At 44.0% G+C, this 24991-nt stretch overlaps 1 protein-coding gene across 1 annotated transcript in view; it reads right to left on the bottom strand.

Annotated features, from left to right (window-relative positions):
- The window catches only part of acbd6 (acyl-CoA binding domain containing 6), a 53039-nt gene that overhangs the window by 21504 nt on the left and 6544 nt on the right, over window positions 1–24991 (bottom strand). The window contains exons 5-6 of the mRNA XM_041839298.2: window positions 22677–22782; window positions 18878–18967 (exon numbers count right to left, since the gene is read on the bottom strand). Of these exons, the coding sequence (XP_041695232.1) occupies window positions 18878–18967; window positions 22677–22782 (196 nt within the window). The remainder of the gene's footprint in view (window positions 1–18877; window positions 18968–22676; window positions 22783–24991) is intronic.

Genomic DNA, 24991 nt, shown 5'->3' with positions numbered 1-24991 from the left:
AATACCCCATTAATGACAAAGTGAAAACATGTTTTTAGACATTTTTGCAAATGTATTGAAATGAAATACAGAAATATGATCTCATTTATATAAGTATTCACACCCGAGTCAATACATGTTAGAATCACCTTTGTCAATGTTTACAGCTGTGAGTCTTTCTTTGTAACTCTCAAGAGCTTTGCACACCTGAATTGTAGAATATTTGCACATTATTAAAATAATTCTTCAAGCTCTGTTAAGTTGGTTGTTGATTATTGCTAGACAGCCATTTCCAAGTCTTGCCATAGATTTTCAAGCCAATTTAAGTCAAAACTGTAACTAGGCCACTCAGGAACATTCAATGATGTCTTGGTAAGTAACTCCAGTATATATTTGGCCTTGTATTTTAGGTTATTTTCCTGCTGAAAGGTGAATTTGTCTCCCAGTGTCTGTTGGAAAGCAGAATGAACAAGGTTTTCCTCTAGGATTTTGCCTGTTCTTTTATCCTAAAAAACCTTGCAGATAACAAGCATACCCATAGCCACTACCATGCTAGAAAATATGAAGAGTGGTACTCAGTGATGTGCTGTGTTGGATTTGCCCCAAACATAACGCTTTGTATTTAGGACATAAAGTATATTTCTTTGCCACATTTTTTGCAGTTTTACTTCAGTGCTGAATTGCAAACAGGATGTATGTTTTGGAATATTTTTATTCTGTACAGCCTTACTTCTTTTCACTCTGTCAATTAGGTTAGTATTGTGGCGTAACTACAATATTGTTGATCCATCCTCAGTTTTCTCCTATCACAGCCATTAAACTCTGTAACTGTTTTAAAGTCACCATTGGCCTCATGGTGAAATCCCTGAGCGGTTTCCTTCCTCTCCGGCAATCGAGTTAGGAAGGAAGCCTGTATCTTTGAAGTGACTGGATGTATTGATAAACCATCCAAAGTAATAACTTCACCATGCTCAAAGGGATAGTCAATGTCTGCTTTTTTTTATTTTGACCCATCTACCAATAGGTGCCCTTCTTTTGCGAGGCATTGGAAATCCTCCCTGGTCTTTGTGGTTGAATCTGTGTTTGAAATTCACTGCTCGACTGAGGGACCTTACAGATAATTGTATGTGTGAGGTATCATGTTAAACAGTATTACTGCACACATATTGAGTCCATACAACTTATGTGACTTTACAGTTTTACTCCTGAACTTACAAAGGGGTTGAATTAACTACTCATGGTGTGATTGTGGTAAAGTACAGGAACTCAAGTCCTTTTGTTCTCCCGATTTGGAATACCTCACTATCAAATGCAGAATGCATTACCTCCTGAGAGAATTCTCTTAGGTCATCGTCACGGCCGTGTATAGTCCCCCTCAAGCCGACACCTCTCAAGGAACTACACTGGACTTTGTGCAAACTGGAAATCGCATATCCTGAGGCCACATTTATTGTAGCTGGGGACTTTAATAAAGCAAATCTGAGGAAAACGCTACTGAGGTTTTATCAACAGATCGCCTGCGTTACTCGCTCATCAAGAACTCTTGACCATTGCTACTCCCCCTTCCGGGACGGCTACAAGGCCGTCCCCAGCCCTCCCTTTGGCAAATCAGATCACACCTCCATTCTGTTCCTCCCTTCTTATAGGTAGAAACTTAAACAGGAAGTTCCCGTGGTAAGGACTGTTCAACATTGGTCTGACCAATCGGAATCTATCAAGATTGTTTTGATCACTCAGACATGGATATGTTCTGGGTTGCCTCTGCGAATAACATTGGCGTAATACACTGACTCTGTGACTGAGTTCATCAGGAAGTGCATAGGGGATGTTGTTCCCACTGTGATGATTAGAACGTATCCAAACCAAAAACCATGGATAGATGGCAGCATTTGCGCAGAACTGAAAGTGCGAACCACCGCATTTAACCACAGCAAGGTGACTGGGAATATGGACGAATACAAACAGTCCAGATATGCCCTCTGTAAGGCACTCAAACAGGCAAAACTAGTAGCAATTCAATGGCTCAGACACGACACGTGTGTGTGGCAGGGACTCCAGACAATCACAGATTATAAAGGGAAAACCAGCCACGTCGCGGACACTGACTCCTTGCTCCCGGACAAGCTAAACACCTTCTTCGCCCGCTTTGAGGAAAACACAGTGCCAGCCGACACAGGCCACCATGGCCTGCCCAGAAGGCATCCCTAGCTGCATCCTCAGAGAAAGTGCAGACCAACTGGCTGGAGTGTATATGGACATGTTCAATCTCTCCCTATCCCAGTCTGTGGTCCCCACTTGCTTCAAGATGTCCACCATTGTTCCTGTACCCAAGAACTTGAGGTAACTGAACTAAATGACTATCGCCCCATTGCACTCACTTCTGTCATTATGAAGTGCTAAGTTAAGGATCATATCCCCCTCACCTTACCTGACACCCTAGACCCACTACAATTTGCATACTGCCCCAAAAGATCCACGGATGATGCAATTGCCATCGCACTGCACACTGCCCTTTCCCATCTGGACAAGAGGAATACCTACGTAAGAATGTTGTTCATCGACTACAGCTCAGCCTTCAACACCATAGTGCCCTCCAAGCTCATCACTAAGCTTGGGGCCCTGGGTCTGAACCCCGCCCTGTGCAACTGGGCCCTGGACTTCCTGACGGGTCGCCCCCAGGTGGTGAAGGTAGGCAACAACACCTCCGCTACGCTGATCCTCAACACGGGGGCCCCGCAAGGGTGCGTGCTCAGCCCCCTACTGTACTCCCTGTTCACACATGACAGCGTGGCCATGCATGTCTTCAATCATTAAGTTTGCAGACGACACAACAGTGGTAGGCCTGATTACCAACAACGATGAGACAGCCTACAGGGAGGACGTGAGGGCCCTGGCGGAGTGCTGCCAGGAAAATAACCTATCCCTTAACAAAATTAAGAAGCTGATAATTGAATTCAGGAGACAGCAGAGGGACCACGCCCCAATCCACATCAACGGGGCTGCGGTGAAGAGGGTGAAAAGCTTCAAGTTCCTCGGCGTGCATATCACTGACAACCTGAAATGGTCCTTCCACACAGACAGTGTGGTAGAGAAGGTGTAACAGCGCCTTTTCAACCTCAAGAGGATGAAGAAATTCAACTTGACCCCTAAGACCCTCACAAACTTCTACAGATGCACCATTGAGAGCATCCTGTTGGGCTGTATTACTGGTCCTGGTACGGCAACTGCACCGTCCGAAACCGCAGGGCTCTCCAAAGGGTAGTGCGGGGGCACACTGTCTGCCTTCCAGGACATCTGCAGCACCCGGTGTCACAGGAAGGACAGATACTGTAAAACACCTATCTCCAGGCCATCAGACTGTTAAACAGTCAACCACTAGCCGGCCTCCACCCAGTCACCTGCCCTGTACTTTAGTCACTGTCAATAGCCGGCTACCACCCGGTACTCAACCCTGCACCTTAGAGACGGTTGCCCTATATACACACTAAACAAAAATATAAATGCAACATGCAACAATTTAAAAGATTTTACTGAGTTACAGTTCATATATGGAAATCAGTCAATTTAAATACATTCATTAAGCCCTAATCTATGGATTTCACATAGGTTGGTCACAGATACCTTTTAAAAGGATAAGAAAACCAGCCTCTATCTGTTGTGACCACCATTTGCCTCATCCAGCACGACATCTCCTTCGCAGCAGTGGTGTAAAGTACTTTACCATTTATATTTTGGACAACTTTTACTTCACTACATTCCTAAAGAAATAATGCACTTTTTACGCCATACATTTTCCCTGACACCCGAAAGTACTCGTTACATTTTGAATGATTAGCAGGACAGGAAACTGGTCCAATTCACACACTTATCAAGAGAAAATCCCTGGTCATCCCTACTGCATCTGATCTGGCAGACTCACTAAACACAAATGCTTTGTTTGTAAATTATGTCTGAGTGTTGGAGTGTGCCCCTGGCTATCTGTAAATATTTTTTTTTAAAGAAAATTGTGCTGTCTTGTTTACATAATATAACCTGGAATTTAAATGGATTTTTGGGAGGTTTGTATCATTTGATTTACATAACATGCCTACCACTTTGAAGATGCAAAATATTTTTTTTTGTGAAACAAGAAATTAGACAAAAAAAAACAGAAAACTTGAGCGTGCAGAACTATTCACCCCCCCAAAGTCAATACTTTGTAGAGCCACCTTTTGCAGCAATTACAGCTGCAAGTCTCTTGGGGTATGTCTCTATAAGCGTGGCACATCTAGACACTGGGATTTTTGCCCATTCTTCAAGGCAAAACTGCTGCAGCTCCTTCAAGTTGGATGGGTTCCGCTGGTGTACAGCAATCTTTAAGTCATACCACAGATTCTCAATTGGATTGAGGTCTGGGCTTTAAAAATCAAATCAAATCAAATTTTATTGGCCACATGCGCTGAATACAACAGGTGCAGACATTACAGTGAAATTACAGTGAAATGCTTACTTACAGCATGGCCATTCCAAGACATTTAAATGTTTCCCCTTAAACCACTCGAGTGTTGCTTTAGCAGTATGCTTAGGGTCATTGTCCTGCTGGAAGGTGAACCTCCGTCCCAGTCTCAAATCTCTGGAAGACTGAAACAGGTATCCCTCAAGAATTTCCCTGTATTTAGCGCCATTCACCATTCCTTCAATTCTGGCCAGTTTCCCAGTCCCTGCCGATGAAAAACATCCCCACAGCATGATGCTGCCACCACCATGCTTCACTGTGGGGATGGTGTTCTCGGGGTGATGAGAGGTGTTGGGTTTGCGCCAGACATAGCGTTTTCCTTGATGGCCAAAAAGCTCAATTTTAGTCTCATCTGACCGGAGTACCTTCTTCCATATGTTTGGGGAGTCTCCCACATACATTTTGGTGAACACCAAACTGTGTTTTCTTTACGCAATGGCTTTTTTCTGGCCACTCTTCCGTAAAGCCCAGCTCTGTGGAGTGTACGCCTTAAAGTGGTCCTATGGACAGATACTCCAATCTCCGCTGTGGAGCTTTGCAGCTCCTTCAGGGTTATCTTTGGTCTCTTTGTTGCCTCTGATTAATGCCCTCCTTGTGTGGTCCATGAGTTTTGGTGGGTGGCCCTCTCTTGGCAGGTTTGTTGTGGTGCCATATTCTTTAAATTTTTTAATAATGGATTTAATGGTGCTCTGTGGGATGTTCAACGTTTCAGATATTTTTTTATAACCCAACCCTGATCTGTACTTCTCCACAACTTTGTCCCTGACCTGTTTGGAGAGCTCCTTGGTCTTCATGGTGCCGCTTGCTTGGTGGTGCCCCTTGCTTAGTGGTGTTGCAGACTCTGGGGCCTTTCAGAACAGTTGTATATATACTGAGATCATGTGACACTTAAATAAAGTCCACCTGTGTGCAATCTAACTAATTATGGGACTTCTGAAGGTAATTGGTTGCACCAGATCTTATTTAGGGGCTTCATAGCAAAGGGGGTGAATACATATGCAAGCACCACTTTTCCATTATTTATTTTTTTGAATTTTCTGAAACAAGTTCTTTTTTTCATTCCATTATTTTGTGTATGTCCATTACATGAAATCCAAATAAAAATCAATTTAAATTACAGGTTGTAATGCAACAAAATAGGAAAAACGCCAAGGCGGATGAATACTTTTGCAAGGCACTGTAAGTATATTTAAAACCAAACACTTTTAGACTTTTACTCAATTAGTATTTTACTGGGTGACTTTCAATTTTACTTGAGTCATTTTCTATTAACTTAACTTTATTTTTACTCAAGTATGAGCATACCAAACATGCTCAATGGGTGGCATGGTGAGTCTGGTGAGTATGCAGGTCATGGAAGAACTGGGACATTTTCAGCTTCCAGGAATTGTGTACAGATCCTTGTGACATGAGGCTGTGCATTATCATGCTGAAACATGAGGTGATGGTGACGGATGAATGGCACGACAATGGGCCTACGAATCTCGTCACAGTATCTCTGTGCATTCAAATTGCCATTGATAAAATGCAATTGTGTTCGTTGTCCGTAGTTTATGCCTGCCCATACCATAACCCCACCGCTACCATGGGGCACTCTGTTCACAACATTGACATCAGCAAACCGCATGCCCACAAGACACCAAACACGCTGTCTGCCATCTGCCCGGTACAGTTGAAACTGGGATTAATCCGTGAAGAGCACACTTCTCCAGCTTGCCAGTGGCCATAGAAGGTGAACATTTGCCCACTGAAGGCAAACTGCAGTCAGGTCAAGACCCTGGTGAGGACGACGAGCACACAGATGAGCATCCCTGAGACGGCTTCTGACAGTTGTACAAACCCACAGTTTCGTCAGCTTTCCGGGTGGCTGGTCTCAGACGATCCTGCAGGTGAAGAAGCCGGAAGTGGAGGTCCTGGGCTGGTGTGGTTACACGTGGTCTGTGGATGTAAGGCCGGTTGGACGTACTGGCAAATTCTCTAAAACGCCGTTGGAGGCGGCTAATGGTAGAGAAATGAACATTAAATTATCTGGCAACAGCTCTGGTGGACATTCCTGCAGTCATCATGCCAATTGCATGCTCCCTCAAAACTGGTCTGGGCTTTAAAAATCAAATCAAATCAAATTTTATTGGCCACATGCGCTGAATACAACAGGTGCAGACATTACAGTGAAATGCTTACTTACAGCATGGCCATTCCAAGACATTTAAATGTTTCCCCTTAAACCACTCGAGTGTTGCTTTAGCAGTATGCTTAGGGTCATTGTCCTGCTGGAAGGTGAACCTCCGTACTAGTCTCAAATCTCTGGAAGACTGAAACAGGTATCCCTCAAGAATTTCCCTGTATTTTGCGCCATTCACCATTCCTTCAATTCTGGCCAGTTTCCCAGTCCCTGCCGATGAAAAACATCCCCACAGCATGATGCTGCCACCACCATGCTTCACTGTGGGGATGGTGTTCTCGGGGTGATGAGAGGTGTTTGGTTTGCGCCAGACATAGCGTTTTCCTTGATGGCCAAAAAGCTCAATTTTAGTCTCATCTGACCGGAGTACCTTCTTCCATATGTTTGGGGAGTCTCCCACATACATTTTGGTGAACACCAAAAAAGTATTTAGTCAGCCACCAATTGTGCAAGTTCTCCCACTTAAAAAAATGAGAGAGGCCTGTAATTTTCATCATAGGTACACGTCAACTATGACAGACAAATTGAGAAGAAAAAAATCCAGAAAATCACATTGTAGGATTTTTTAATGAATTTATTTGCAAATTATGGTGGAATATAAGTATTTGGTCACCTACAAACAAGCAAGATTTCTGGGTCTCACAGACCTGTAACTTCTTCTTTAAGAGGCTCCTCTGTCCTCCACTCGTTACCTGTATTAATGGCACCTGTTTGAACTTGTTATCAGTATAAAAGACACCTGTCCACAACCTCAAACAGTCACACTCCAAACTCCACTATGGCCAAGACCAAAGAGCTGTCAAAGGACACCAGAAACAAAATTGTAGACCTGTACCAGGCTGGGAAGACTGAATCTGCAATAGGTAAGCAGCTTGGTTTGAAGAAATCAACTGTGGGAGCAATTATTAGGAAATGGAAGACATACAAGTCCACTGATAATCTCCCTCGATCTGGGGCTCCACGCAAAATCTCACCCCGTGGGGGTCAAAATGATCACAAGAACGGTGAGCAAAAATCCCAGAACCACACGGGGGGACCTAGTGAATGACCTGCAGAGAGCTGGGACCAAAGTAACAAAGCCTACCATCAGTAACACACTACGCCGCTAGGGACTCAAATCCTGCAGTGCCAGACGTGTCCCCCTGCTTAAGCCAGTACATGTCCAGGCCCGTCTGAAGTTTGCTAGAGTGCATTTGGATGATCCAGAAGAGGATTAGGAGAATGTCATATGGTCAGATGAAACCAAAATATAACTTTTTGGTAAAAACTCAACTCGTCGTGTTTGGAGGACAAAGAATGCTGAGTTGCATCCAAAGAACACCATACCTTCTGTGAAGCATGGGGGTGGAAACATCATGCTTTGGGGCTGTTTTTCTGCAAAGGGACCAGGACGACTGATCTGTGTAAAGGAAAGAATGAATGGGGCCATGTATCGTGAGATTTTGAGTGAAAACCTCCTTCCATCAGCAAGGGCATTGAAGATGAAACGTGGCTGGGTCTTTCAGCATGACAATGATCCCAAACACACCGCCCGGGCAACGAAGGAGTGGCTTCGTAAGAAGCATTTCAAGGTCCTGGAGTGGCCTAGCCAGTCTCCAGATCTCAACCCCATAGAAAATCTTTGGAGGGGAGTTGAAAGTCTGTGTTGTCCAGCGACAGCCCCAAAACATCACTGCTCTAGAGGAGATCTGCATGGAGGAATGGGCCAAAATACCAGCAACAGTGTGTGAAAACCTTGTGAAGACTTACAGAAAACGTTTGACCTGTGTCATTGCCAACAAAGGGTATATAACAAAGTATTGAGAAACTTTTGTTATTGACCAAATACTTATTTTCCACCATAATTTGCAAATAAATTCATTAAAAATCCTACAATGTGATTTTCTGGAATTTTTTTCTCATTTTGTCTGTCATAGTTGACGTGTACCTATGATGAAAATTACAGGCCTCTCTCATCGTTTCAAGTGGGAGAACATGCACAATTGGTGGCTGACTAAATACTTTTTTCCCCCACTCTATATATACACACTGTATTCTAATCAAGGCCTATCCTACAGTGCATTCAGAAAGTATTCAGACCCCTTCACGTTTTCCACATTTTGTTACGTTACAGCCTTATTCTAAAATTGATATAATTGAATAATTTTTTCCCCTCATCTACACACAATACCCCATAACGACAAAGTGAAAACAGATTTTTTGAATTGTCCGTAGATCTCCGAGACAGGATTGTGTCGAGGCACAGATCTTGGGAAGGGTACCAAAAAATACACTTTCTAGAGCTGGCCGCCCGGCCAAACTGAGCAATCGGGGGAGAAGGGTCTTGGTCAGGGAGGTGACCAAGAACCCGATGGTCACTCTGACAGCGTTCCAGAGTTCTTCTGTGGAGATGGGAGAACCTTCCAGAAGGACAACCATCTTTGCAGTACTCCACCAATCAGGCCTTTATGGTAGTGGCCAGACGGGAGCCACTCCTCAATAAAAGGACATGACAGCCCACTTGGAGCTTGCCAAAAGGCATCTAAAGGACTCTCAGACCATGAGAAACAAGATTATCTGGTCAGATGAAACAAAGATGGAACTCCTTGGCCTGAATGCCAAGTGTCATGTCTAGAGGAAACCTGGCACCATCCCTACGGTGAAGCATGGTGGTGGCAGCATCATGCTGTGGGGATGTTTTTCAGCGGCAGGGACTGGGAGACTAGTCAGGATCGAGGGAAAGATGAACGGAGCAAAGTACAGAGAGATCCTTCATGAAAACCCGCTCCAGAGCACTCAGGACCTCAGACTGGGGCGAAGGTTCATATTCCAACAGGACAATGAACCTAAGCACACAGCCAAGACAACGCAGGAGTGGCTTCGGGACAAGTCTCTGAATGTCCTTAAGTGGCACAGCCATAGCCCGGACTTGAACCAGATCGAACATCTCTGGAGAGACCTGAAAATAGTGTGCAGCGACTCTCCCCATACAACCTGACAGAGCTTGAGAGGATCTGCAGAGAAGAATGGAAGGAACTCCCCAAATACAGCTGTGCCAAGCTTATAGTGTCATACCCAAGAAGACTCGAGGCTGTAATAGCTGCCAAAGGTGCTTCAACAAAGTACTGAGTAAAGGGTCTGAATACTTATGTAAATGTGGCATTTCATTTTGTTTTATAAAAAAAAAATTACAAATCTAAAATGTCTAAAAACAGCAAAAAAATGTATCATAATTAAGAAAGGTTTTGAAGTGTCTATCCTATATTTTTCAAAACATTTTTAACATTATTTTTGTTGCCACAAAACTACCTCCATACTTCCATTCATTTGTATAGGTTACCTTCAGACGAGTCCCGTGACACTTGCGGGGGTCGTAGAGCAAAAAGGAGAACATCGTGTGTTCGTGAGTCTCCCCTTTCCATAGAGTGGTATTAGTTTGTAGGCGTCTGTTCGGACACTACAGACGTTTTCGTGGTCTGACAAACACAGCTGTTGCTCGGCCACCTTCAACTGCAGATGAGGAAGGCTGACATAGGCAGATGCGGTGGATTGAGATAGCTCTAGCATAAACGTACAGATTTTTATGGGGATTTGTTTTATTATGTTACTTAGTTTGACGCACCGATACATCAAGACTCCTAAGGATTTTAAACTTTTAAATTCCTGTAAAATTCCAGTAAACTGAATAATCATGTTTCTCTCTCCTCACATATAATGGAATTTTGAGGATATTTGGATATGCCTTTATTACAATGCAGTACACTAAATGTCAGCCCACATAAAATAATTGAGTGATGCTTCTGACTTTACAAACATGGTACCCTACTTCACACAAAGCTCCAGTTCTGCCATCCAGCCCAGTTTCTGGGGTTAATTTGTTAAAGTGCAGTAGAGAAGCAGTGATATGTTGGTTATGTGCCAGTGTGTGGCATTCTGCTGTTGACAGGTGGTATACAGTTGATCTGGGTATTCATGGACAGAGCTACCTATTGTAGTCCCTTCTGATCCCAGATTAGAATCAAACAGTCCATAATGCAGGATACCGGGTTTGGACATCCACTGAAACAATCAGTTGATTAATTTCCAACGATTTTCACTGAACGCATTTTTATTTTTTTATTTTTTAATCAACAAATTAAACATAAATCACGTTTATCTTTATTTAACGGCAGTTGGCAGAGGTCAATGCAGATTACTGGGATATCCAATACCCAACAAACCCAACACCACACCTCCTCTTCTCCCTATCATATACAGACAAAAGGAATGTGAGGACGTAAAACGGTGGAGACTTCTCGCATTCATGGGACCATTTACAATTTATATTCTTTGATAGTCTGCCAATGATATATAACATTATACATACACACATATACATATATATATATAGTACCAGTCAAAAGTTTGGACACACTTCCTCATTCAACATTTTAAATATTTTTTACATTATAGAATAATAGTGAAGACATCAAAACTATGAAATAACACATATGGAATCATGTAGTAACCAAAAAAAGTGTTAAACAAATCAAAATATATTTTATATTTGAGATTCTTCAAATAGCCACCCTTTGCCTTGATGACTCGGCTTTGTTTGATGGCTTGTGATCATCCATCTTCCTCTTGATCACATTCCAGAAGTTTTCAATGGGGTTCAGGTCTGGAGATTGGGCTGGCCATGACAGGGTCTTGATCTGGTGGTCCTCCATCCACACCTTGATTGACCTGGCTGTGTGGCATGGCGCATTGTCCTGCTGGAAAAACCAATCCTCAAAGTTGGGGAACAATGTCAGAGCAAAAGGAAGCAAGTTTTCTTCCAGGACAACCTTGTACGTGGCTTGATTCATGCATCCTTCACAAAGACAAATCTGCCCGATTCCAGCCTTGCTGAAGCACCCCCAGATCATCACCGATCCTCCACCAAATTTTACAGTGGGTGCGAGACACTGTGGCTTGTAGGCCTCTCCAGGTCTCCGTCTAACCATTAGACGACCAGGTGTTGGGCAAAGCTGAAAATTGGACTCATCAGAGAAGATGACCTTACTCCAGTCCTCTACGGTCCAATCCTTATGGTCTTTTGCAAACCTCAGCCTGGCTCTTCTTTGCTTCTCATTGATGAAGGGCTTTTTTCTAGCTTTGCACGACTTCAGCCCTGCCCCTAGGAGCCTGTTTCGAACCGTCGTCTTTGGAATGTTAAGGACGGAAGCAACCTGACGCTCACTGTATCCCTCTGCCAGTAAAGCCAGAATTGAACCCTTCTTTTCCTCACTCAAAACTTTCCTTTTCAACTCTTTTGGCATGGTCAATAGTTATTTTTTTGATTAATATTACGTTTGAGGTACTATTAGCACTGTTTTTGCCATCCAGCTGGTCCTATTGCAAGAGGATAGTGATGACCACAGCAGTGGTTTTTATACTTTTCCTCGTTAAATAAGATTTGGTTCAGGTGATCACCTAATCAGTACCTAATTCAGTAGAATGAGGTGTGCCTGTGTTCACATACATACATATATATATATTCACATACATACATATATATATATATTCACATACATACATACACATAGTCTTTGGAAAGTATTCAGACCCCTTGACTTTTTCCACTTTGTTACGTTACAGCCTTATTCTAAAATGAATTTAAAAAATAAACTATCTACACACAATACCCCATAATGACAAAGTGAAAACAGGTTTTTAGAAATGTTTGCTAATCTATTACAAATAAAAAACAGAAATACCTTATTTACATAAGTATTCAGACCATTTGCTATGAGACTCGGGGGCATCCTGTTTCCATTGACCATCCTTGAGATGTTTCTACAACTTGATTGGAGTCCACCTGTGGTAAATTCAATTGATTGGACATGATTTGGAAAGTGCATGTCAGAGCAAAACCAAGCCATGAGGTCGAAGGAATTTTCCGTAGAGCTCCGAGACAGGATTGTGTCGAGGCACAGATCCTGGGAAGGGTACAAAATAAATTCTGCAGCCTTGAAGGTCCCCAAGAACACAGTGGCCTCCATCATTCTTAAATGGAAGAAGTTTGGAACCACCAAGACTCTTCCAAGAGCTGGCTGCCCGGCCAAACTGAGCAATCGGGGGAGAAGGGTCTTGGTCAGGGAGGTGACCAAGAACCCAATGGTCACTCTGACAGCGCTATAGAGTTCCTCTGTGGGGAGATGGGAGAACCTCCCAGAAGGACAACCATCTTTGCAGCACTCCACCAATCAGGCCTTCATGGTAGAGTGGCCAGACGGAAGCCACTCCTCAGTACAAGGCACATGACAGCCTGCTTGGAGTTTGCCAAAAGGCACCTAAAGACTCTCAGACCATGAGAAACAAGATTATCTGGTCAGATGAAATCAAGATTGAACTCTTTGGCCTAAATGCCACACGTCACGTCTGGAGGAAACCTGGCACCATCCCTACGGTGAAGCATGGTGGTGGCAGCATAATGCTGTGGGGATGTTTTTCAGTTGCAGGGACTGGGAGACTAGTCAGGATCGAGGCAAAGATTAACAGAGCAAAGTACAGAGAGATCCTTGATGAAAACCTGCTCCAAAGCGGTCAGGACCTCAGATTGGGGTGAAGGTCCACCTTCCAACAGGACAACGACCCTAAGCACACAGCCAAGACAACGCAGGAGTGGCTCTTGGCTTTGGGACAAATCTCTGAATGTCCTTGAGTGGCCCAGCCAGAGCCCGGACTTGAACCCGATCGAACATCTCTGGAGAGACCTGAAAATAGCTGTGCAGCAACGCTCTCCATCCAACCTGACAAAACTTGAGAGGATCTGCAGAGAGGAACGGGAGAAACTCCCCAAATACAGGTGTGCCAAGCGTGTAGTGTCCTACCCAAGAAGACTCAAGGCTGTAATTGCTGCCAAAGGTGCTTCAACAAAGTACTGTGTAAAGGGTATGAATACTTATGCAAATGTAATATTTCAGCTGTTGTATTTTTATACATTTGCAAAAAGTTCTAAAAACCTGTTTTTGCTTAGTCATCATGGGGTATTGTGTGTAGATTGATGAGGGAAAAAAACAATTTTATCCATTTTAGAATAAGGCTGTAACGTAACAAAACGTGGAAAAAGTCAAGGGATCTGAATACTTTCAGAATGCACTGTATATAAAACGCACAAAGTGGGCAGGGCCGGCTCCAGGCATAAGCGGTCGCTTAGGGCTCCAGGCCGCTAGGGGGCCCCGACCCTCAGTCTGGGTGTTAACTTACTGTTGAAAGTTAGAATAGTAGAATACACAAGGTGCAAGTCTGAAATTTGGTTGTGCATCAGCTATTTTTTTGTTACATTTTCACTGCCAGTCACTCAATTAGCCATGTCAGCTAACAATTTTCAGATTGGTAAATTAGTCTAGCCAGCTATTTAAACTTCATGGCCGAATACCAACCTGGCACGTGCCCAGGGGCCCTGACCTCCATGGGGCCCCCATTGATTTTGTTAGTCACTCTCACTCAGATATCATATTAACATGGCATAAGTCATGACAAAATTGGTAGAATTTCAGGGACATTTTTCTCTCCCCCCATGGCAAAATGTGTAGAACTGCGGAAAACTTGCTTTAAAACGGCAAACTGTTATTGCGGGGGGGCAACAAAATCTTGCTTAGGGCCCCCAAAAGGCTAGAGTCGGCCCTCACAGTGGGGTCCTAAATTATTAACACCTTTGATAAAGATGAAAATTAATGACAGTATAAAATAAATAATTATAATACTGAGCTATATTGTATGCCCCCAAAAATTGGTAAATTATACACTGCTCAAAAAAATCAAGGGAACACTAAAATAACACATCCTAGATCTGAATGAATGAAATAATCTTATTAAATACTTTTTTCTTTACATAGTTGAATGTGCTGACAACAAAATCACACAAATATTATCAATGGAAATCAAATTTATCAACCCATGGAGGTCTGGATTTGGAGTCACCCTCAAAATTAAAGTGGAAAACCACACTATAGGCTGATCCAACTTTGATGTAATGTCCTTAAAACAAGTCAAAATGAGGCTCAGTAGTGTGTGTGGCCTCCACGTGCCTGTATGACCTCCCTACAACGCCTGGGCATGCTCCTGATGAGGTGGCGGATGGTCTCCTGAGGGATCTCCTCCCAGACCTGGACTAAAGCATCTGCCAACTCCTGTACAGTCTGTGGTGCAACGTGGCGTTGGTGGATGGAGCGAGACATGATGTCCCAGATGTGCTCAATTGGATTCAGGTCTGGGGAACGGGCGGGCCAGTCCATAGCATCAATGCCTTCCTCTTGCAGGAACTGCTGACACACTCCAGCCACATGAGGTCTAGCATTGTCTTGCATTAGGAGGAACCCAGGGCCAACCGCACCAGCATATGGTCTCACAAGGGGTCTGTGGATCTCATCTCGGTACCTAATGGCAGTCAGGCTACCTCTGGCGAGCACATGGAGGGCTGTGCGGACCCCCAAAGAAATGGCACCCCACACCATGATTGACCCACCGCCAAACCGGTCATGCTGGAGGATGTTGCAGGCAGCAGAATGTTCTCCACGGTGTCTCCAGACTCTGTCACGTCTGTCACGTGCTCAGTGTGAACCTGCTTTCATCTGTGAAGGGCACAGGGCGCCAGTGGCGAATTTGCCAATCTTGGTGTTCTCTGGCAAATGCCAAACGTCCTGCACGGTGTTGGGCTGTAAGCACAACCCCCACCTGTGGACGTCGGACCCTCATACCACCCTCATGGAGTCTGTTTCTGACCGTTTGAGCAGACACATGCACATTTGTGGCCTGCTGGAGGTCATTTTGCAGGGCTCTGGCAGTGCTCCTCCTGCTCCTCCTTGCACAAAGGCGGAGGTAGCAGTCCTGCTGCTGGGTTGTTGCCCTCCTACGGCCTCCTCCACGTCTCCTGATGTACTGGCCTGTCTCCTGGTAGCGCCTCCATGCTCTGGACACTACGCTGACAGACACAGCAAACCTTCTTGCCACAGCTCGCATTGATGTTCCATCCTGGATGAGCTGCACTACCTGAGCCACTTGTGTGGGTTGTAGACTCCGTCTCATGCTACCACTAGAGTGAAAGCACCGCCACCATTCAAAAGTGACCAAAACATCAGCCAAGAAGCATAGGAACTGAGAAGTGGTCTGTGGTCACCACCTGCAAAACCAGTCCTTTATTGGGGGGTGTCTTGCTAATTGCCTATAATTTCCACCTGTTGTCTATTCCATTTGCACAACAGCATGTGAAATGTATTGTCAATCAGTGTTGCTTCCTAAGTGGACAGTTTGATTTCACAGAAGTGTGATTGACTTGGAGTTACATTGTGTTGTTTAAGTGTTCCCTTTATTTTTTTGAGCAGTGTATTATTTTATACTTATACAATTGCTCAGAAAAAGAAAAAAAATTTAACAAGTAATCCTTTTTTTTTTATCTCAAAAAAGGTTGGGGTCAGAATTATCGACACCCCTAAAGATTCTAATAAATAAAGTAGTCAAAAGTTTAGTATTTGGTTCCATATTACATTTTACATTTACGTAATTCAGCAGACACTCTTATCCAGAGCGACATACAGTTAGTGCATTCATCTTAAGATAGCTAGGTGGGACAACCACATATCACAGTCATAGTAAGTAAATTTTTCCTCAATAAAGTAGCTATCGGCAAAGTCAGAACTAGTATGGGGGAAAAGTGCAAGTGTTAGTTCAAGAAAGGCTGTAAGGAGGGGGTGCAGCGGGATTACTTAAGATACTCTTTGAATAGGTAGGGTTTCAGATGTGTTCCACCATTGGGGTGCCAGGACAGAACATAACTTTGACTGGGCTGATCGAGACCAGAGGTGGCAGAATGGAGTACTCGGGTTGGGGTGTAGGATTTGAGCAGAGCCTGAAGGTAGGGAGGGGCAGTTCCTCTTGCTGCGCCGTAGGCAAGTACCATGGTCTTGTAGTGGATGCGAGCTTTGACTGGAAGCCAGTGGAGTGTGCGGAGGAGCGGGGTGACATGGGAGAATTTGGGAAGGTTAAATTCCAGGCGGACACAATGACTACATCAAGCTTGTGACTCTACAAACTTGTTGGATGCATTTGCTGTTAGTTCTGGTTGTATTTCAGATTATTTTGTACCCAATGGTAATTAATGGTAAATAAATGTATTGTGTCATTTTGGAGTCACTTTTATTATAAATAAGAATATAATATGTTTCTAAACACTTCTACATTGATGTGGATAAGGATAATCCTAAATTAATTATGAATAATGTTGAGTGACAAAGATCATACCCCCAAGACATGCTAAACTCTCACCATTACCAATAACAGGGGAGGTTAGCATGTCTTGGGGGTATGATCTTTTTCTCAGAATCTCTTTCTCTGAGCAATTGTGTTAGAATAAAATAATATAATTTCCCAATTTTATGGAGCATACAATATAGCTCAGTATTTGAATTATTTATTTGATACAGTCATTGCTGCTCATCTTTATCAAGGGTGTCAATAATTTCGGACCCCACTGTATATGTCAAACCTACTACAGTACATACCTACTATGATACTATTACCACATGCATGTTTGCCAGTTTTTTTAACAGCAAAAAGGAATGTAGCATCCAGGGCATGTAGTCTAGTTCAGCATGGCCGGAAAGTGACTGAAAACCGCAATGTAATAGAATCTAATAAGAAGTAGAAGGCTTTATATCCCCATCAACTCCAGGTTTCGTGGGGTTTACATTGTATAATAATTTGGCAGAGACTGTTGTAGGATTTAGCTAGTCGTATTTCCTTTCGGCCACCCCCACGCCATCTCTAAAATCTGATCTCAATCATTATTGTGCAAAAGTCCAGTTGTCTTAATATTTATCCTCAGGCAACTGACTTGGTACCTCTGAGCACAGACAGAGAAGGAAGATGGGTTTTGTCTAGAAGGGACACAGCCTTTGTCAAAATTGACTTTTCATGGCAGGTTTAGGAGAACTGGTTTAGGAGAACTTTAGGAGGTTAGGATAATTAACGTAGCAGGTTAGGAGAATTGGGTTAAGGTTAGGAAAAGGGTTAGCTAAAATGCAAAAAATTAAAAAAACTTTTGATGTCAATTTGACAAAAGCTGTATCCCATCTAGACATGACCAAGGAGATGGGCCATAGGGGTCCTGATGACCTGAGAGGGACTGCTGAGTGACCTCTCACACTGGGTCTTAATAAGGACTGTCTGCCATTCAATTACACTTACTGGTACCTACACTAGGAAATAGTATGCATGTGTATAGCTATGCATATTGCACACATTCTCCCAGAGCATGTGTCTGAAATTCATCAGAGATGCCAGAGATGTACAGGTATTAGATTTGACCACATTTAACCACATTTATTTATATCAGTGTACTGTTAATGTAACTACTGTTATTATTCATAAATGAAGGCTAAATACAGTATATGTTACAATGAGTTTAGAGAGAGGCTCCACTTCTCTGTAATTACAATGCAGCATTTAACATGCCTCCATTTAAGTAGTAATGTTTTATTGTTAAACCATGACCATAGCCACTGCCAGGCAGACCAAGATCATTCTTTATAAGCCAGCGCTCTGGTTTTCATCCACACAAAAAAAGGTTCATGGCCACAAAAAGAAAGTCATTTGCAAATGTTCTGATTATATGGGTTGTATAATGCAAACAATTTGCCTGATTACTTCCAATTGATTTGTCTTACTGTGGGGCAGTAAAGCCCCTGCCCCACAACTGTACGCACCACAGTATTAATTTCCCGATGCATCGTTCAGCCAGCTTAAGACAAAGCCGCCTGCCTCTAAACCTGAATGCGTACAGGGTTTTTCTCCCCACAGCCAGGTCACTAAACAACATCTACCTGCTTACTGTGTTGGATAAACCCCATGGGATTTGTCAATATCACAAAGTGAATTAAAGTAGACCTGCTCAGAGGGTTCTAGGGAGAGTGTCACTGGGCCTTATAGTCCCCTGGGCCAGCCACAGAAACTGGGCCAGCCACAGAAACTAGGCCTCCACGGATACAGAGAATTGACTATGTGGTGTGTAGTGAAGTAAACTGTATGTGTGTGTTTGGGAGGTGTGTGCTGGACTGTTGACAGAGTGTACTGTGTCGGTTTCATGCCCCTTTTAACACAATTGTGAATCTCAAAGAAATCTTGAAATCCCCTAAAATATCTGACCCTGTGAACTTCTGCATCAAATGCCACTTGACCCCTAACCCCAGATGTGTGTGTGTGTGTGTGAGAGAGAGACTCACCTGACTGTTAATGCCAGCACTGTTTTGCAGTAACACAGACACCAGGTCTTTGTGGCCTCTGTCACAGGCCCAGTGCAGCAAATTCCGGCCCTGAAACACACAGAGGTGTGGCTCTTTATTCCTGCACAAACACATTATACAATACATGAGCAGGTACTTCAAGGTGCAACAGGTATTGTTAGTCATCATTGAAGCAGCTAATGAGTTGAAGAGTCAAGATACTGAATCAAATATGATCGTTTTCCTCTTAGGTAAAACCCTCAAAGTAAATGTCAGTACTTGTTTACACACCTTAACACTATCTATTGTAAATCCTACCTCTTGATCTACGATACATTTTCTCAAGAGGAGAAAAAAACTATAGCGATACCGGTAGGTACAGTACTTAGTAAGGTTGCCTAGTGAATGGACTACAGCTGGCATGGATAGTGACAGCGTGTGTGGGGCGTCTGACCACACAGAGATATGCAAATGCAGTGTGGGGACCTGCTGGAGCATCCAGTGAGATGGATGGAGGCCCAACCCCTCCTCACCTCTAATAGAACCATCTATTCCCTTCTGTTATGCACGGCTCCATAAAGTTAACTACACAATAGATTTCTCAGCTTTTAAAAAATGAATGTTGCACTACAATTTATAACCCAGAGCCTTCAGATCCCAACTATAAAACGAGGTGGTGACAGGATGAGCTCTGCTCTGCCTCCTCACCAGCAGGAGGGGTCTGTGTGTGAGATATATATATATATATATGTGTGTGTGTGTAAGGGGGGTTGGGGAGGTGGAGGGGGCTGGTCCAGGAGCTCAGGGACAAATTGCGGATGGCCGGCAGAGTCCTTAGAGTTGATTGATGGGATGCTGTGGACAAAACGAGAGCATCCCCTTGATCAGCCCCCACACCCTCTCCCCCCTCCTCTCCTTAGCTCCAAACCCCTCATTCTAATACAACCGCCACAGGGAGCTCATTTTTCAGTTTAGCCAATTAGATAAAGCAAACACTCTAAGTCCTATTCTATTGCTTAAATTATATTGATCACCACGGCTGTATGATGAAATTGATATTTATGAGAGAGGCGGGAGCCTAAATACCGCTGTGCTTTTTCTCAGTTTTTGGTGTGCCAATGATTGTTAGTATTTACATTTACATTTAGTCATTTAGCAGACGCTGTTATCCAGAGCGACTTACAGTTAGTGAGTGCATAAATTTTTTTTTTTCATACTGGCCCCCCGTGGGAATCGAACCCACAACCCTGGCGTTGCAAGCGCCATGCTCTACCAATTTCTCCTAATATATTAATTCCACTCTGGAACTTTCTGTATATACTCTCAAGAGAACTATGATTTGGGAAAGAGTGAACTTTCACTTTAACCCCTCTACTGGATTGGTTTTCTCAGACAGAGACAGCCCAGTGCACCCATAAGTACACCATTTAGATGTCTGGTTGGATAAAATAGCATTTTCATGGACACAAACTTATTTGAAATAACCATTTATTGTAAGGAGGAACATAAAAACCTCACAGTAGCACTCTTATTTGTCTGAGATAACAACAAAAGAAGAAAACACTAGTGGAAATCATCCATCAGGAATCAGCGCTGCTGGCACTTTTTGTAATAGAAGGTTAGAGATGGCCTGAACCTCTCTGTTCTAAAGCGCTAAGCTAGGCTCCCTGTGTAGTGGGGGATTAGCCACTTCCAGGAGCCGTGACTTGCACCCACGGCAACACACAACAGACGTGTCTACATGGGGCTAAAAGGGCACTCTCCTCAGTCTCAGTGGGAGGGGACCTGTCAGCTCAATTGGCTCTAATTGAATGGGGGGACCTTGTCCCTGAGAGAGAGAGAGAGAGAGAGAGAGAGAGAGAGAGAGAGAGACGAGAGAGAGAGAGAGAGAGAGAGAGAGAGAAAAAGAGGAGTTCCTTGGGCGGTATTACAACATGAAATCCAGCCCTCCATTGTTGGGGTACATGGGGTTGGTGGTTAGAGGTGGTGGTGTGGTCTCTCTCTCAGTAGCATGTGGGGACCTGTGTGGATGTTGGGACGCTTCACCCATAGAGTCTACTGGGACAGCCGCTTGTACACTATACAACAGTAACAGGCAAAAACACAAAATATCTCATGATTATTCAGAGAGTGAAGGAGACAAATTCATGAGGGAGATTCTATTAGTAAAGACTGACGAGACTGTATTCATACTTTCCAGTACCGGGGTATATTAGTCGCTGTAGTCGGTGTCTAGAATCAGTCCTGTGTTCAGCTCTGGGTAGTGTATTAGACATACGGTACAGTGTCTTAAGCCCAATGTGCAGCTAGTGCTGTACAATCCCAGTCTGTTCCTGTGTAGTGAATACCCACACACACATAAAGCAACATTTGCCCTGCTTCTGTGTGGGCCATGACTCACAGCACGCATGATTGATCCCATGCTTATGGCTGGTGTGTGTGATGTATACCTGTGGCGTGGCCCCCATGCAACCGTCCCCCCAACAGTAATGAGACGGCCTCAGTGAGCCATAAAGATGTGGCGGGGCACCCTGATCTATTCTCCTCATCATTAGGATTATTTCCCCATTCGCCCCACGCCTGCACTGTACATTACAGAAAATGCCTTTGGCCTCTGGAGGGGAGTCAGGGGACCAACCACCCCAGGGGTCAGAGGCCACCCCCGGCTCATATCACCCCGAATTAAAGTGCCAATATCCCCCACCGCTGAAAACATCTAACAACAGTACATTCTGATGAAGAACAGTCTACAGGAGGACTTTTGTTATCAGTGGAAACAAGAGTCATTTATAGTCTCTAGATATGACTCTGGAGGAAACTAGTAGGACATTCAATTATGGCACATTCCAATTAGCGCAAGAGGAGAACACAAGGTCCTTGGTAAACCTGAATTAGATAAATAGCTAAATATGAATCTATACTTCAAAAGAACAGTCAGTGGCTGTTACTGTTGACTCTAGAACGTAGGCTAAACTTACAAAGCCAGGCTGTTTTTATACTTTTACCTTGAGAGATTTAATCACAACATTTTACCTAAACATCCACAAAGAGAGAAGACGGTGGGATATGTTAATCTATTCAATCAGACATGACGGTCTGTCTCTATGCATGGATGCCAGATCACTCCCTCTCGACAAAAATAGCCTGAATTGATGCAATAACTATACCCTTTAAACTACTACAACTAGTTTGATGGTTGTAGCCATCAATTGTCCCATTAACAAATCACCCATATTAGCAAACTTATTTCATTTAAAACTTCACATTTCTCTAGTATAGGCTAGTTATCATAATGAACGATATGAGAAAAATGCCTGCGATAAGTGGTCGGTGTCGATCATTTTCGGTTTATCGTCCCAGCTCTACTCTCTCAGCTGGTTGCCTATCTGAGACGTATCACCTCAGGGGGTGTGGATGGAACTTCACTAGTGCACTCTGCTGGTTGTATTGAGGACCTGCAGTCTAATGGTAAACAATGCTGGAGTGGCCACACAAAGAACACCACCATCTGGTTCCTCATTTGAAGAATTGCTGTGATGAAAGAGGGACTAAGCCATTTGGCCTCTGTGATAAATGAATAAAGAGCAGATGAATAGTTGGGGTCATATAGCTGGGCTTCTCCCTTAGCTCTGAGATATTGGTGTGAGGAGTTCACAAGGACTAATAGTCCATTTGAGGCCAAAGACAATGGAGCTACGGAGGAATATTGTCCCATATTGCAAATGAGCTGGTTTTGGAATGAATAACATGTTTTGTTTAAAAATGAGGGGTCTTTCTTTGTGGACAGGATGTCACTTACCTCTTCATCTTTTGCGTTGACATCCACTTTCTTGGAACTGATAGCCGTGGTAATGTGTTCAATGTTGTTTTCTCTGCAGTAGTCAAATATGTTCTTGTCTTCTTCCCTGTGAGGGGAGAGTAAGAGAGAAAGCATCAGTCAAAGAACCAGTGCATTGAAGTGAAGGAACTGTCTGGTGTCCGATGGGAAGAGACACCTGTTCTTCAGGGAATTCTCCTTCTCAGCAAAAACAATAACACCACCACACACACGGCTAATAAAAAAATCTAGATCTGAATAAAATCTATTAAGTAATTGAATAATATTATTGCAATCTTGTCATTAACAAATCTGGATATGAATACACATGCCAATATATTGAGTATTGTCAGGTGAATGGGCATCTCTTGTTTCTTGGTCCCATAGGAGAGGACTGGAACACACTGTGTCGTCAGCTGTGCATTTTGTTTGGCTGGAAAAAGCCCTGTGTTTGGCTGTTTGAGGGGCCAAGTGTGTGCAGGTGTTGGTGAGGTAAACATTTCCTCCTGCTCCTCCCTGGTGGGTCATCCCTGGGGGAGCTGCTGTGCGGTAGGTACGCCACACTAGCTTGAATTATCTGCCACCTAATCACCTCCTGGTATGAGGCCACGCCAGGCGGGGGGAGGGTAGATACGGGGGGAGCGGGGAAGGGGCTAAATCTTATTTAGATATTTACGCCTTCCCCTCTTACCCATGCAGGGATCCTGATTCATTGCATTTAGTTTCCATTGTCTGAAAGAGAGCAACGTAGTCCCAATCCCAGGCCCAGCTCACTGGCTATCCTAAGTTGAATGCACCAATTTCTAAGTCGCTCTGGATAAGAGCGTTTGCTAAATGACTAAAATGTAAATGTAAAATAGCAACAGTGTTAAACAGAGCACTGTGGAGCCCTCTCTCCCTTTGTTCCTGATGCTTGCCATGTGCCTCTGTATCACACATTGATTTATAAACAGCTAATTCCAGTTGAAAAGAATAAGGTTACAAGCGAGAACACATTCATTTACATGCTCATAAGTGTCATGTTAATCCATAAGTGGGGGGCCAGCCCCTCCCCCTCCTCTGGTGATCACAGCGTTGACCCAGAGTATCCCTGCCATGTGGGCAACAGTTGTCTCCCACGGTAACAAATCAATGGCGGTGCTTATCAGTCAGGCTGCGATGGCCGGCGAGGGTTTGGCCTCACGGCTGCCGGCCGGCCGTCCGGCCGAAAGCACACACACGATTAATGGTGCCCTGATAAACGACATAATCAGCACCGCCCGCCGCACGGCATGCTGGGAAGGTCACAGGCTACTCTGTCATCCCCACTGCCTGGTTAACCACAGCTGACTACCAGCCGGGGGGAGGGAGAGTTGTGTAGGGCCAGTTATCAGCCCTGATGTGTGTGAGTGGCCTACTACTATAGACACCTTTTCTCCTTTTTCAAGTGAAGGTCTTTTAAGGGCGTATGGGAGCCGAACCAAAGCATGCGGAAGCCTGAAGTGTATGGCAGTGTGTGCATGCGCCACTGTGATATCATGTGCATGTTGTAACTACTTTGTAACTAATCAGTTACTGTAAATGTGGATTTGGTGTCATGACCCATAAACACCATACCATCATCCACAACACCACCCTGCATGAGTAAAACACACACCAGCCTCATACAACACACAGTCCTGGTGCCTAGCCCAGCTCACTGACACACACCAGCCTCATAGAACACAACCCTGCTCCACAGCCCAGTCCAGCCCGGCATACTGACAGATATCCCCCTCATCCATCAGCCTGCATGCCAGCCCTTCAGTAGGAAAACACTCATCACCCAACACAGCCAGGCCGCTACAGATGACTTCAACAGCTCCACCATCAATCACACACATTCTTATAGGGAGGTCACTCACACACACACACCATGGGCAACACACACACAAACACACAGGCTACAACAAAGCACTATGAGTGGCAATGAGAGAACTCACACTCGCTGTGACTTTCCAGCCAAGTGGTCTAGAACGCCAATCAGCTAACAATAAGTCTGATGTTGATCAGAGCCTTTTCACAATCGGTGAGGATTACAAGTGTAGCTCACACAAATCTATTCCATCACAAGCAGCAGACTTCACTATCTTCGGGATGTCGCCAATCAAGCCAGCTTTTGTCAATACACATTCCACACATAGCTACCCGACCCAGAGCAGAAAATGAGCAAAGAGGATGCAATTAACTCAGTGAAAAGCAGCTGCTTGAGAAGGCAGTGTAGTTCATATGGAGAGGGTCTCCCTGTACTGAGAGGGGAAAATTGGATATTCAGCGAA

This window comes from Coregonus clupeaformis, chromosome 20 (genome assembly GCF_020615455.1).
Source record: "Coregonus clupeaformis isolate EN_2021a chromosome 20, ASM2061545v1, whole genome shotgun sequence".
In the NCBI taxonomy this organism is placed as follows: Eukaryota; Metazoa; Chordata; class Actinopteri; order Salmoniformes; family Salmonidae; genus Coregonus; species Coregonus clupeaformis.
The sequence above is the reverse complement of the archived record's forward strand: the minus strand, read 5'-3'. Positions and strand labels throughout refer to the sequence as shown.